Consider the following 13,344-nt stretch of genomic DNA (forward strand, 5'->3'; position numbering starts at 1 on the left):
AGCATGAATGAATACGGACTATATAAAAGTTAGTGCTGTGTCCTTGGAGTGGTTTGCTTTTCTTTACTAGGTCAGCATCAACTAGCTGAGAAGTACATGGTACGCCCCCGTAAATTTTGAGAGCTTTTGCTATTGTCTATATTTCAAGGTCTGTGAAATCTATTTTAGAGTCGGACACATGACCTCAAAGATTGTTAATGATTGATTGGTCTAAGAACTGTGGCTTATATTCCGTCTGAGTTTCATTCTGAGAGGGCTCTAAGTGGCTGTCAGGGGACACCTGTGGATGTCAGTATTGCCAGCTTCCTACTTTTAATACTGAGAGTATTTTCTATGTTTAATATTGGCAAGTCCCATATTTCCTCCAGCCCATTTCATGGAATGTGTACTTTATAGATGAAAGAAAAATTTAGCTGCCAGTATAACATTCAGTCTTCCAAAGTGACTAGCAGGTGAGGTATATCATGTTAAGAATAGAAAAGTATATTTTTTAAATGGGATGAAAGACATTCAGAAAAGGGAATGCATAGTATGGAGGATACACGTATTATTCTCTTAAAATTATAACCACTTAAGTCGCACAGAGTGCTGAAGTAGTTAACATCTTGCTCTCTTCTATAAAACATGTTGGCTTATTTTTTCACATTTTTCCCTAAAATTTCCAGTATCTTCCGTAAGATCCTGGGAATTTATAAACCCAGTGTATGTATCTATATTTTAGGGGTATACAGATTTAAAGCATTTATAAATCAAAATTAAAGTAAAAATTGTTAGAATATACCCATAGAATAGGAGTTGACTGTAGGATAAGGTAAGTAGTCATAACAGTCCCTTAAATACAGCAACTGGGAATTGGATGGGCTCTCCAGGTGAGTCACTGTTATGCAGAAACATCCAGAAAGTATGGAGAAGTTTTAAAGACATTTGGCTTTCTTGCTTCTACAGTAACTTTCACGAATCTCTTTTAAATAGTAAAGAAAGTTCTAGGTCCTCACTGTAGTTGAACTCCAGTTCTAATAGTTGGGAAAGAAAGAGAAGGATGGCGCATATATACTAAGGTACAAGGTTTCCTAAAAATTCATGTGGAGCCATAGATGTCAGTGGGTGAGATAAGTAATTATAAAAAAAGTGAAGTAAACGGCATGTAGAAAAATTGCAAACTTTCTAATGTGACTATTTCAAAATGCTTCAGAATATCCATACTAGAATTCCAGCTTATGTGTGGGTACTCAGGGTACATGCACACATTTTAATTTTCTCATCGTTAATAGATTTCTGGCTGGTTTAATTTGAAATATTAGGGTTTGACACAGGGCTTATTTAGGCAAATACCATCTTGGGATGTTAATTATAATGTTGTTTTCCCATTTTAAAGGGTCTATGAGAGTTCATTAGAGGGGACAGATTCCTTTAAACATTTTGGATTCAGCTATATTTGCAATGTCACTGTTGCCATATGAGTGAAATGTCAATGTATTTTCTTAGTGTAGTGAGACAACTATATATACCTAAGCAAAGTGTAATCCTTTTGAGACAGGGAGATTTCTACCATACCAATGCCCCTGCTGAAAAAGTTGTTGTGTGGCTCGTATTTTTATATTCCAAGTTTCAGGCTTAAAAAAGAGACATTTTTAATATTCTCAAATATGAAAACAAGTGATGTCCATGAATTTCTTTGGGAGTATAGGTCCATTGTACTTGTGTTGGCTTTTGGCATAATTCACTTAATTTAAGCAATGATGAAGAACTTTAAAAATAAGATGTGTGAAGTACAGAAAAATGTATTCAAGTATTTCAGAGACACATTGAGACAATGTAGTTTATCATTAATTCAAACCGACTAGCTTACCCTCAGAGAACACCAACAGCATATCTTGGTCTAATCTATCTTGAGTACAAGAATATATTTTCATGGTTTTGGTTCATACAATCCCCAATGAAGAAGGACATGTTTAACTCTGGGGTGCACAGTCCTCAAAATAAGTGAAGTACATAGCAATAACTTCTTTCGGTTGTGGCATTTGCATTTAATGCCAAACATTTTTCTTTCCTAATAGTTTTAAATTACTTATAAAGGAGGGTAATTTGGTCTTTTACTAGCAAAAATTGCTAAACATACATTATTTTTTAAAGTTATTTAAAAAAAATACAATTAGATAGACCAAAGTTCAATAACATTGAGACATTTTAGCTTTAAATGGCAGTTCTTACTTTTAGTTTGATAATGGTTAAAGGGAAGTAACTGGTACCATCTATTTCAAGAACTGGCTTTTTTTCCCTCTTAAATCTGAGTTAATCGTTTTCTTAATGGTTAAACCTTTCTCTGTCAGTAATTTGGTACGAGTTTCCATCTAGCGAATCTGGCCAGTAATTAAACATTTCTAAAAAGCATTCTAGAGCTTTTTACAAATATATTAATGATAAAAATAATGCAAAACTAGCAAAACTGGAAAAGAAGCAGAGTCTGGTTCAATTTAACCTAGAACTCTATCATATATTTGCACTTAATTACACTGCACGAAATGAGTTAATGCCCCATTGCAGTTGAAATAATTCCATGGGGATGTTGATAAATTTTAAGTAAAAATTTTATTTAGAATTATTCACATCTAGTGGATGGCTTATATATTGAAATCATTAATTCAGAAATATAAAATAATCAATCCTCACTTTGTAGAAATGACTTATTTATATAATTTAGAATTAAAATCTTCCCTCTTTACATTTGGAGCTAGGAGTTGGAACCCATATAACTTTGATGGGAAAACTGTTCTTATTAAAAAATCTTTCTAAATCCATATATGTTTTCAGTAAATTCATTTTTATCAAAATGTAAATACTATAATCCCATTGAATTTTAAAGTCTCATTCTAAGCTAAAATATAAAAGTCTTACTGAACTTTATTCAATTATATCAAAACAGTAAACATAATTACTTACAGACAATTAAGCAACTATTAAAAATCTAACAAAACAAAGATGCTGGCTTGAATTTTTCAGTTTGGCAATAATTAAAATTATTTAAAAAATTAAAAATACACAGCTATAACACTTTTTAAAAACAATAATGTTTTCAGTATACCTACGTTCATTCATAGAGATATAAAGTTATGAAAAGTAGATTTTGTATATAATATGATCGCTTAGGCCATTAAAAAGATTTCTAAAGAGGGAAATTTAATATTTTAAACAACTAAATTTAGTATCTAAACAACAAGGTTTTTAATTTTAATCTTCTAATTTAAATTTTTTATTCCCTAAGTTGTTTCTATAGCATGTGTATGTACAATTTTCTATCATTATTGAGTGAGTTTCCCACTGAATTATCTGATTATTTTTCTATTTTGTAACTACAGTATAAGAAAATATTTTAAAGCCTCAAACTACTGATTTTTTATCTTCAACGTTTCCCCTTTTTCCTTTTCCAAAGTTTTCTGGGCAAATTTTACTTTTGTGATATTTAATATTGAATTAAAAATCAAAGAATTCCAAAGTAGTTTTCACATGTACTATTATGTGATATCATATCAGATACAAACACATTGACAGTAATACTTCCACTTGTACGATTTACTGTGAAAGAACAGATAATCTTAAATTAATATGAAATAAAATCCCTATAATATATACATTTTGTATCCATTAAAGTACTCAACTGCCTCATGACTTTGCATAGCAAATCATAATAATACCTTTCCATATGCCACATATGACAAATGGTCATCATTTGTACACCACACACACACATACACATCCCTATGGCAAAAAACCTTCCTTCTGAGTTGACAGTTTGCACACTTGCACACCCCCAGAGACTTAATCTTGTTGCTGATGAATATCCTCATGCCTAAGAATTTTATAGATAACCCAGTAGAAAATATTAAAAATCAAAAAGGCTAATGGGAAGCAGGCTCGGGAGATGGTGTCAATCTTCTTGGCACGGTCAATGAAGACCTTCCTCATTTCATCCAGGCTCTCTGGCATTACCTTGACAGGATGGTTTGGGCCCTTTGGAGTCACACCGTCTTTTGTTTGCAGACACGGTCCCATTCCATAGGCTGTGAAACTGAATCGGCTTTCCCTTACCTCATCATCCTGTCATAAGAAAAACATTAGAAAGCACTTTAACCCTGAGAAAACCATAACTCAAAAAGAGTCATGTACCAAAATGTTCATTGCAGCTCTATTTACAATAGCCAGGCCATGGAAGCAATCTAAGTGTCCATCGACAGCTGAATGGATAAAGAAGATGTGGCACATATATACAATGGAATATTACTCAGCCATAAAAAGAAACGAAACTGAGTTATTTGTAGTGAGGTGGATGGACCTAGAGTCTGTCACACAGAATGAAGTAAGTCAGAAAGCGAAAAACAAATACCGTACGCTAACACATATATATATGGAATCTAAGAAAAAAAAAAAAAGGTCATGAAGAACCTAGGGGCAAGACGGGAATAAAGACGCAGACTTACTAGAGGATGGACTTGAGGACACAGAGAGGGGGAAGGGTAAGCTGGGACGAAGTGAGAGAGTGGCATGGACTTATATACACTACCAAACGTAAAATAGATAGCTAGTGGGAAGCAGCCGCATAGCACAGGGAGATCAGCTCGGTGCTTTGTGACCACCTAGAGAGGTGGGATAGGGAGGGTGGGAGGGAGGGAGACACAAGAGGGAAGAGATATGGGAACATATGTATATGTATAACTGATTCACTTTGTTATAAAGCAGAAACTAACACACCATTGTAAAGCAATTATACTCCAATAAAGATGTTAAAAAAAAAAGCACTTTAGTCATGGAATAGGGCATGTATAACAGGCATTTCAGAACTATAACTTAAGCTTTATCATGATAAATGATAACATTATTATAAGGAAAATGTAAAGCATATAAAGGTGAGTTGCTTTTCTTTCCTATTCAAGTTTTATTGATTTATCCTGCTGCATCATACAGACGTGTTCATTCAATGAAACACTCAAGTGTTATGTTTTAATGGAAAAATTAAATATTCTGGTATTGTCTACATATTGCTAGAATATCTAAATAAATTGAGCAAGAAAAAATCTATTTGGATATTATATTATATATGTTCATGTACAAGATTTTTTTCACATCATGTGTTTAAATGTGTACATATATGATGTCAAAGGGAAAACACCATGATCATAGATTGAATTTTTCTTTTTCATGGAGGCAAACACTTTAACGCTTGTTTCCTACAATTTCATGTTACTTCATTGGGAAGTGCAATCTAGATCGACAACACTGCTTAGTTATTGTTATTCTCACTTGATGTTTTATACTAGCCCATTTGGAATACTATCAGATGTTCAGATATTCTAGTTCATATACTATTACTTTTAAGGTACATTGGTTTAGTTGAAATTATGAAGGAAATCTGGCAGAAGTTTCATATTAAAGAAAATTATAACTTATCATGGTCCTAAAAGTATTGTTATTTTTCTCTAAAATGTTGCAAATTGAAGAGAATTCTCCATGTATATATATGAAAAAAACAAAATTTAAAGAAAAAATTACTTAATAAAAACATGATAGGGCTTCCCTGGTGGCATAGTGGTTGAGAGTTCGCCTGCCAATGCAGGGGACGCGGGTTTGAGCCCTGCTCTGGGGGGATCCCACATGCTGTGGAGCAGCTGGGCCCGTGAGCCACAATTACTGAGCCTGCGTTCTAGGGCCCGCCTGCCGCAACTACTGAAGCCCGCGCGCCTAGAGCCCGTGCTCCGCAACAAGAGAAGCCACCGCAATGAGAAGCCCGCGCACCACAACGAAGAGTGGCCCCTGCTCACCACAACTGGAGAAAAGCCCGCGCACAGCAACGAAGACCCAACGCAGCCAAAAATAAAATAAATAAATTTATTTTAAAAAATGATAAATGAAATGTGTTCATGATAGGAAAATATGGTATTTAATCCTTTCTAATGAAATTCATTAATGAATAATTTAATGCATTTGTTTAGAATGTAACTGTAGATAACTGCCAATTAATTGGATTTTTTGCTACTAAAATTCAATGTTTAAAAGATGACATCTTAAAAAGTTGTTACAGCTCAATTTTTATGAAAGTACTCTGTGATGGTAACATAAGAGTTAAAAGTAATTAATTGGCTCAAACTCTTGAAAATTTATTTTAGGTCTGTGATAGTACAGGCCTAATGAACAGTATATTACAAAATATGAAAGCGAAAAATAGAAATTTAAATGGATTCTAAAATTGAAAAGATGATCAAAGTTGATGTAATAATGTATGAAATAGTTTTTTGGGGAATTAGGAAATAAGGCAATTACACCTGAAAAACAGAAACATATAATTACTGGAATATATCTCAACTGTAAGATGTATAAGCAATTGAATTTTGAGGAAACAAGTCTAAAATAAAAGCTGATGATCCAAATTACATGTAACTGTTGCAATCTTACAAAAATTGGAAATTGGTTTTCTAGTGGTCTTTAATAGGGATGTTCATTTATACTGCCAATGTTTTTAGCCACCATGGAAATGTTAAGGCTAAGTAACTGTTTTCTTTGTATTGTCTTTATCTTTATGGGGAAATAGTTGATACATCACTGTATAAGTTTAAGATATACAGCATGATGGTTTGACTTACACATATTGTGAAACGATGACCATAATAGGTTTAGTGAACATCCATCGTCTGGTATAGATACAATAAACAGAAAAGAAAAAAATTCTCCTTGTGATGAGAACGCTTAGGATCTACTCTCTTCACAGCTTTCCACTATATCATGCGTGATACATCTTACAGCAGTGCTAACTCAAGTCATCATGTTGTACATTATGTCCCTAGAACTTACTTATTTAAAACTGGAAGTTTGTACATTTTAACCACCTTCCTCCACTGTCCATCTGTTCTGGAGAATTGAATATTTTCAGACCTTTAGAGAGCCTCCCACATACACACTTGTCTCAAAACAGAGATTTGAGGTTTAAGATCTGACATATGTAGTGAACAACTATATTCTCTCAGTTGGATCTTTCCAGTGAACTGTAAAGGGGTAAAGGGGTAACACCAGGCCTGGCTGTTGAGAGCTGCAGAGAAAGACCTAGTTTTTCTAGGATGACTTCCTTGAAAACAGGGAGCTTTCTCCCTTTACTGTGGCACCTGCCCTGGGGGAGCTGCTCAGTGGCCTGAAGGCTGGAGGGGCCCGGGGAAGAAGCTCTTGAGCCGCTGCCGGACCTCCCCATGAAATGAAGATGCTGTGTCTGGCATGTCACCTGCCTCGCGTGCTCCTAGAGGACCAAGTAAACGCAATATTAGGTTAAAGCCCATTGTGTCTGGAGGGTCTGATTGACAGTTTGAACCTAAAACCTCAGTGGTGGTGATGGAAGGAGACCTGGCTTTCAGATCCTTTCAGACTCAATGCAGCCAAAGGTTCTGGGAGGGAGTTCTGATGAGAACGTGACCCTGACCCTCCCTGGGTTGGAGGTAGCAAAAGCTCCACAGAAAATACTGGGGATAAATCATACTGTTGGGCTACGGATGACACACACATAGGCCCTGTTGAACTGGCAGATGGATGGTGAGTGAGATAAAACCGAAGGGAAACAGGGTCATAAAACTGAGGAGAAAGTGGCTTTGTCTCCTATTAACCGACTATCTTTGTGCAGCTAAAACCACTTGGGGGAAAGAGAAACCAGAGCAAGCACATCAAGCAGATTTGCAGCCTGTGCTCACGATGAAAGCACAAGCCCAGTGGGGACTTGGAGGGACACCACATTTTGTCTTGATGTCACTCCTCTGCCACCCCAGGCAAATGACACTGGAAACAAGCGACTACAATGCAGCCCTGTCCAGTGGAAATATAATGGGACCCACCAGCGAAAGCTATGTGTGTAATTTTAAATCTAAGCTTTACATTAGCTACATTTAAGTTAAAAGAAATAGGCAAAATTAATTTTAACAGTATATTTTCCTTAACTCACTACGTCCTAATTATTCAAATGTTGACTCAAGTAGAAATTAAAGGAGAAATTTTGTGTTCTTTATTGCATACTAAGTCCTTGAAATCAGTGTGCATTTTACATTTATAACACCCCTCAATTCAGACTCCATATTTCTAGGGCTCAACAGCCTCATGGGGCTAGTAGATACCACATGGGACAAAGTAAATAGGAGTTGGGCCACTTTGCTGAGAAGGACCAGCAGATATCTGGGCGGTTCACACTTCCCAGGATCTTTAGGTTAATTGACATAAGAGCTGATAATTTTTCTGCATGCTGCAGCTGAAAAACAACGTTTGATGTGAATGCGAACTCCTAACTTGCTGCAATGTTGCCGTTTGGGAATTGCTGGCAGGCGTAAATTCAAGGACCCTTTTGGAGTGGGTGAAGCCTGGGGTGATGTGAATCTATGCTGAGAAGGAAAGCGGCCTGTTTTCTTTCTGCTGTGTACTGGAACAGCCCTGAAGAAGACGCAGCTCTCTTAAGGGATGTAGCAAACCTGGGCTGGCCATACAGTAATTAAAAAAAAAAAATAATAATAATAATGCAAAAAGAAAAAAAAAATGAGCCTCCCCAAACCACATGCTCTGACCTAAACTCTGGTAGACACAGTGATTCGGGGAGTCCCCCAGGCCTGGGTTCCCAGGTGGCTCTCTTTTGGGGAAGGCAGGAGAGTATATACAATTCATGGACACGTTTACTCTTGCAGCTGACGTGCTGGGTTTCACTGAAGGAAAAAAAATATCTGGGCCATTCAGAAGAAAGAACTTGGCCAGAGAAGACTCTATCAGCTCTCTTTAGGTGGCTTTCAAGACACAGAGTGAAAAGAGCGAAAATTGACAGGATTCCTATGAAAGATTTCCTGGCACGTTGTCACCAGCTGGGGGGAAGGAAATCTGTTCTAGTTCCGGCAGCTGCTTCCTTTAGGGAACCCTGTTAAAGCTGGCACTTTCATCTCGGAAGTTAATCCAGTGGTGCCAATGGGAATGCAAACAAAATGCGCTGACGTGGTGGCTGAATTGACTGCATCTGCGAAGACACAAAGAAGCCTGCCCCCGAAGGCCAGGGTCTCCTTGTCCAGTTCTGAGTGGGGTCCCAGGCTGTGTGCCATGGTTAATGGAGAATGGCCAGGGGTGGTGAACACAGCTCTTTGGGATTGTGGAAGCCAGTGCACCATGGGCACTAAGACTGCTGGGAAGCGAGAAGGCGAAGTTAAGAGCAATGTTAAGAAGCTGGTGGAGCACAGAAGAAGGCAGAGTGATGCTGTGTTCGTAGTGAAAACTGCAGATAGGAAAATAAGGGACTAAGACGTATCCAGTAGGTGGTATCACCTTTGGCTAAATGTATAACTGGGAAGGATGTGACCGTGGATGAAGGGCCTTGCCATTTCTGGCGTGAGCCTAATCTTGGGCCGCTGTTCCTTAGCCCAGTTGTAACTGGATGTACTAAAATGGGAGCCCTTACAATTGCCTAAACCTTCCGCTGTAGTAGCTATTAAACAGCACAAGATTCCAGGGAGGTAAAGAAAACTCAGCTCTGATTATGGACGTGATGGCAGCAGGGGTGGTAGCCCCTAGTTAATTTTCTCCGGAATAGTCCTGATTGAACTATGATAAAAATAAGCGGGTCCTGCAGGCTGACTGCTGACTAGGCGGGGTCACTAAGGAAGTCTCGACAACTGCCTCCACGAGGTGGACGTGCTAAAACCTCTTTAGGAGTTTCAGGACAGAGGAGGCTGATATGCTTTGGTCCACTTGGCTACATCTTTCCTCTCAATCCCAATCTAAGAAAACGTCAAACACAGTGAGTCTTCATGTGGGGTAGACCCAACTGTCACATTACTCTTTGTCCCTTAGGGAAATCTGACTTCTCCAACATGTGTCACAACCTGGTTGGAAACAGTTTGGTCCAGATCACTGTCAGACTAAGTTGGTTAATGATGAATGAGAACTTTCCTCTTGGAGGAGAAAATCAGGCAAGGTTTGGAAAGTGGAGTAGCACACGTGACTAGGTAAAGCTTAAGATTCAGACTAGATGCAGCCAAGAGTCAGAGCCCAGTGCCATCAGTGAAGTTTTTGGAAATATCCTGGATAAATCACTAGAGACAATTCACAAACAATAAAGGACACACTGCTATCTCTCCTGGATCCCACTAAGAGGAAAACAGCTTGCAGCACTATTTGAAATCTGGCAGATACGTTTTGCGTTTCTGTTGGTCATGGTGTACAGAGTGACAGAAAGACAGGATGAATTTTTTTTTTTAAGATTTTTTTTTTTTGATGTGGACCATTTTTAAAGTTTTATTGAATTTGTTACAATATTGCTTCTGTTTTATGTTTTGGTTTTTTTGGTCGCGAGGCATGTGGGATCTTAGCTCCCTGACCGGGGATCGAACCCACACCCCCTGCACTGGAAGGCAAAGTCTTAACCACTGGACCGCCAGGGAAGTCCCAAGACAGACTGAATTCGAAAGGGGAACAAGGGCCAACTGTAAGACATCTGAGGCAGGCAATAACCCAAGCTGCCTCTCTGAGGCCTTAAAAGTCATCAACTGTAGAGGTACCTGCTACTAAAACATGCAGACTGGAGTTTCTGGGAAAAGCTCAATAATAGCACCCTAAGGTGGCTGCTAGGATTCTATACCAGAAAACTCTCTAATGCCATGAGCAGATTAATCTATTTGAATGACGGCGACTGGCATTCTCTTGGGCTCTGGTAGAGACAGTCCCTAGACTAAAGGAATCTGAAGAGTATCAGACTCAATTTAGGTCTAAGAATATCTACCATGTCATGCGTGATGTCAGAAAGGCATCTCCATTCAAGCTCCCTGATAAAAATGAAAATGGCATATTCAGGAACAAGCTAAGAGGAGTAACTTGGGTGAAGCACATCATATGAAAATTCAGCCTTTCGACAACGGACCCCTGATGGGAGCTACCCAGAGCGGTAGGAACCTCATGCTTCTCTTCCCGCTGAGGAAAAGCAGGTCCCTTGGTTCACCAATGGAAACTCTCAGTGGATGGTCAGGACTCACAGCGTATCTGCAGTGGAATGAGTTGATGTGATGGGCTGATGTGAGAAGCAGTGAATGTGGCAGTATCACAAGAACCGGTTCTTGATCTCAAAGTTATAGCTTTATATAGCTTTATATCTGGGTATTCAGAGACTCCTGGGTCCTGGCCAGTGGGCTTATGTTATGGTCAGGCAAATGAGCCCCTATATGGGCAGTTAAGAACATCCCAAGGGGGCTTCCCTGGCGGTGCAGTGGTTAAGAATCCACCTGCCAATGCAAGGGACACGGGTTTGAGCCCTGGCCCGGGAAGATCCCACATGCTGTGGAGCAAATATGCCCGTGTGCCACAACTACTGAGCCTGCGCTCTAGAGCCCGCAAACCACAACTACTGAGCCCACATGCCACAACTACTGAAACCTGTGTGCCTAGAGCCTGTGCTCCGTAACAAGAGAAGCCACCGCAATAAGAAGCCCGTGCACTGCAACAAAGAGTAGCCCCCGGTCGCCACAACTAGAGAAAGTCCATGCACAGCAACAAGACCCAACACAGCCAAAAATAAATACATAAATAAATTTTATATTAAAAAAAACAATTTCCTCTTTAAAAAAAAAAACAAAACAATTTCCTCTTGAAAAAAAGGAACATTCCAAGGTGGGAGATGCAATTCCTTATAGAAATCCCAGGTAGAATTAATTAGGTCATGTAGTTCCCATCTAATTGCCGGCTCAGAAGGGGACTACAGCGCCAAGGCACATGTCTTGGATTGGTCTTTGACGTAGTCATGGTGGTGTCCAGGCCATGCAGCAATGGACAGAACATGTCCCTCTGTTGCCCAATGAAGCCACTGATGTGGTCAGAGCTTGTCTGGAATATTAACAAGATAAAGAATTGCTTGAAAATTGCCTTTGGGTTGAATCTCCCGAGGACAAGAGCTAACACACAGCTGGCAGACAGAATGCTTAGGGTCTTTGCCCAAGCCTCTTGGAGGATTCAATGGATTTTAGCAGAAATAGATGGTCCATATTGGGCTTGTTTACAGTGTAACAGAAGCCATAGCTAAAAATGCTATTAATGGCTTGGAACAGGCACTTTTATATCAGTCTGGGTCCCTGGAACAGATCCCTTTGGAGAAAGGAACACATTTACAAATGGCTAGTGTATAAAATGGCCAAAAAGCACAACATAGTAAGGGCATCTCACATCCCATCAGCTCACTGAGCTGTGGTTTAAACAGAAATTGGAATGAGCAATGAAAACGTTATTACTAAAGACAGGATGGCCAGGACACGAAGGGCTGGTTGGTTCACTGGATGAGTGCGCAGACCACGTGGGTATGAGTGACAGTAAGGGGGAACACCTTTACAGAGGTTTCTGGTTTCTGGTAGTGGAGGTGTCGGGGGGTGGAGAGCCAGGCTGTGACTTAACTCTGCCCCACCTCACAGGTTCTTCCTTTGTATTACCTGATAGCATGGTTTTGGGTCCACGACTGCATTTGCATTGTCTAGCTGAAAGGATCGTTGCTACTTATGATACTGTATCTGTTTCTTTAGACTAGGAAGCCATTCATGCCCTCTGTAGGTGAGGGAACTAAAAGTCCTGTGTGTTTGAGAAGTTATAAGCCCTCGCACTTAGATGAAGATGCTTTATCTGCTCTCTCCTGCTTTTTATCCTACTGTAAAGCTGAGCAAATGACATATGAGATTAAAGTTTATTCCTGTCGTGCGAGTAAGTTGGCCTCCTCAAACCTGTAATCAGAGCTATGGAGTTATACTGACAAAGCCACTTTACTCTGGATATGTGTTTAAATAGAAAATGACACCTTTGAACAATTTAAACTTCATCATCTTCATACAGCATTCGTCCATCATAAAAGCTGGCAACTACGTGTAAAATGACCACATTCTATGCACATGCAATAATGACAGTCGGACGAGGACAATATTTCTCACACTGTGGTCCACGCAGCAGCTGTCTCAGAATCGCTGGGAGGGATTGCTGAGATCCAGTTTTCTGGATCTCCGTTGCAGAGATTTGTACTCATTAACATTTAGGTTGTCCCAGTAATCTGCATTTCCAAGCTCTCTAGGTGATCATAACGCACAATTTGTAGAAACAAAAATTTCCAAGAGGCACAATGCAGCTATCCTAGTTAGCCTGAATTCATGGTGATGTAACATTTTTTGAACACCTCTAACACTTTTCTAATTTAAATTTTAAGTGGTAGTTTATGAAAATATACTCTGTAGTGACTTTTGTGTTAGTATTGAGGTATTATTTTATTTTTTAATAATTCCTGTTTTTAAGTAAGGCTGTTTCTAGGAGAGGCTATCTGTAAGGCTATTT

The 13,344-nt window shown here is 39.0% G+C and overlaps 1 protein-coding gene across 2 annotated transcripts in view; it reads right to left on the bottom strand.

The window, feature by feature from the left end:
- Window positions 1–3,816: 3,816 nt before the first annotated feature.
- GLRA3 (glycine receptor alpha 3) overlaps window positions 3,817–13,344 on the bottom strand; it is a 191,486-nt gene continuing 181,958 nt past the window's right edge. For both annotated transcript variants that reach the window (XM_036856108.1, XM_036856109.1), the window contains one exon: window positions 3,817–4,095. In XM_036856108.1, coding sequence (XP_036712003.1) covers window positions 3,817–4,095 — 279 coding nt within the window. The remainder of the gene's footprint in view (window positions 4,096–13,344) is intronic.

The sequence above is a fragment of the Balaenoptera musculus genome, chromosome 6 (genome assembly GCF_009873245.2).
Source record: "Balaenoptera musculus isolate JJ_BM4_2016_0621 chromosome 6, mBalMus1.pri.v3, whole genome shotgun sequence".
Taxonomy (NCBI): domain Eukaryota; kingdom Metazoa; phylum Chordata; class Mammalia; order Artiodactyla; family Balaenopteridae; genus Balaenoptera; species Balaenoptera musculus.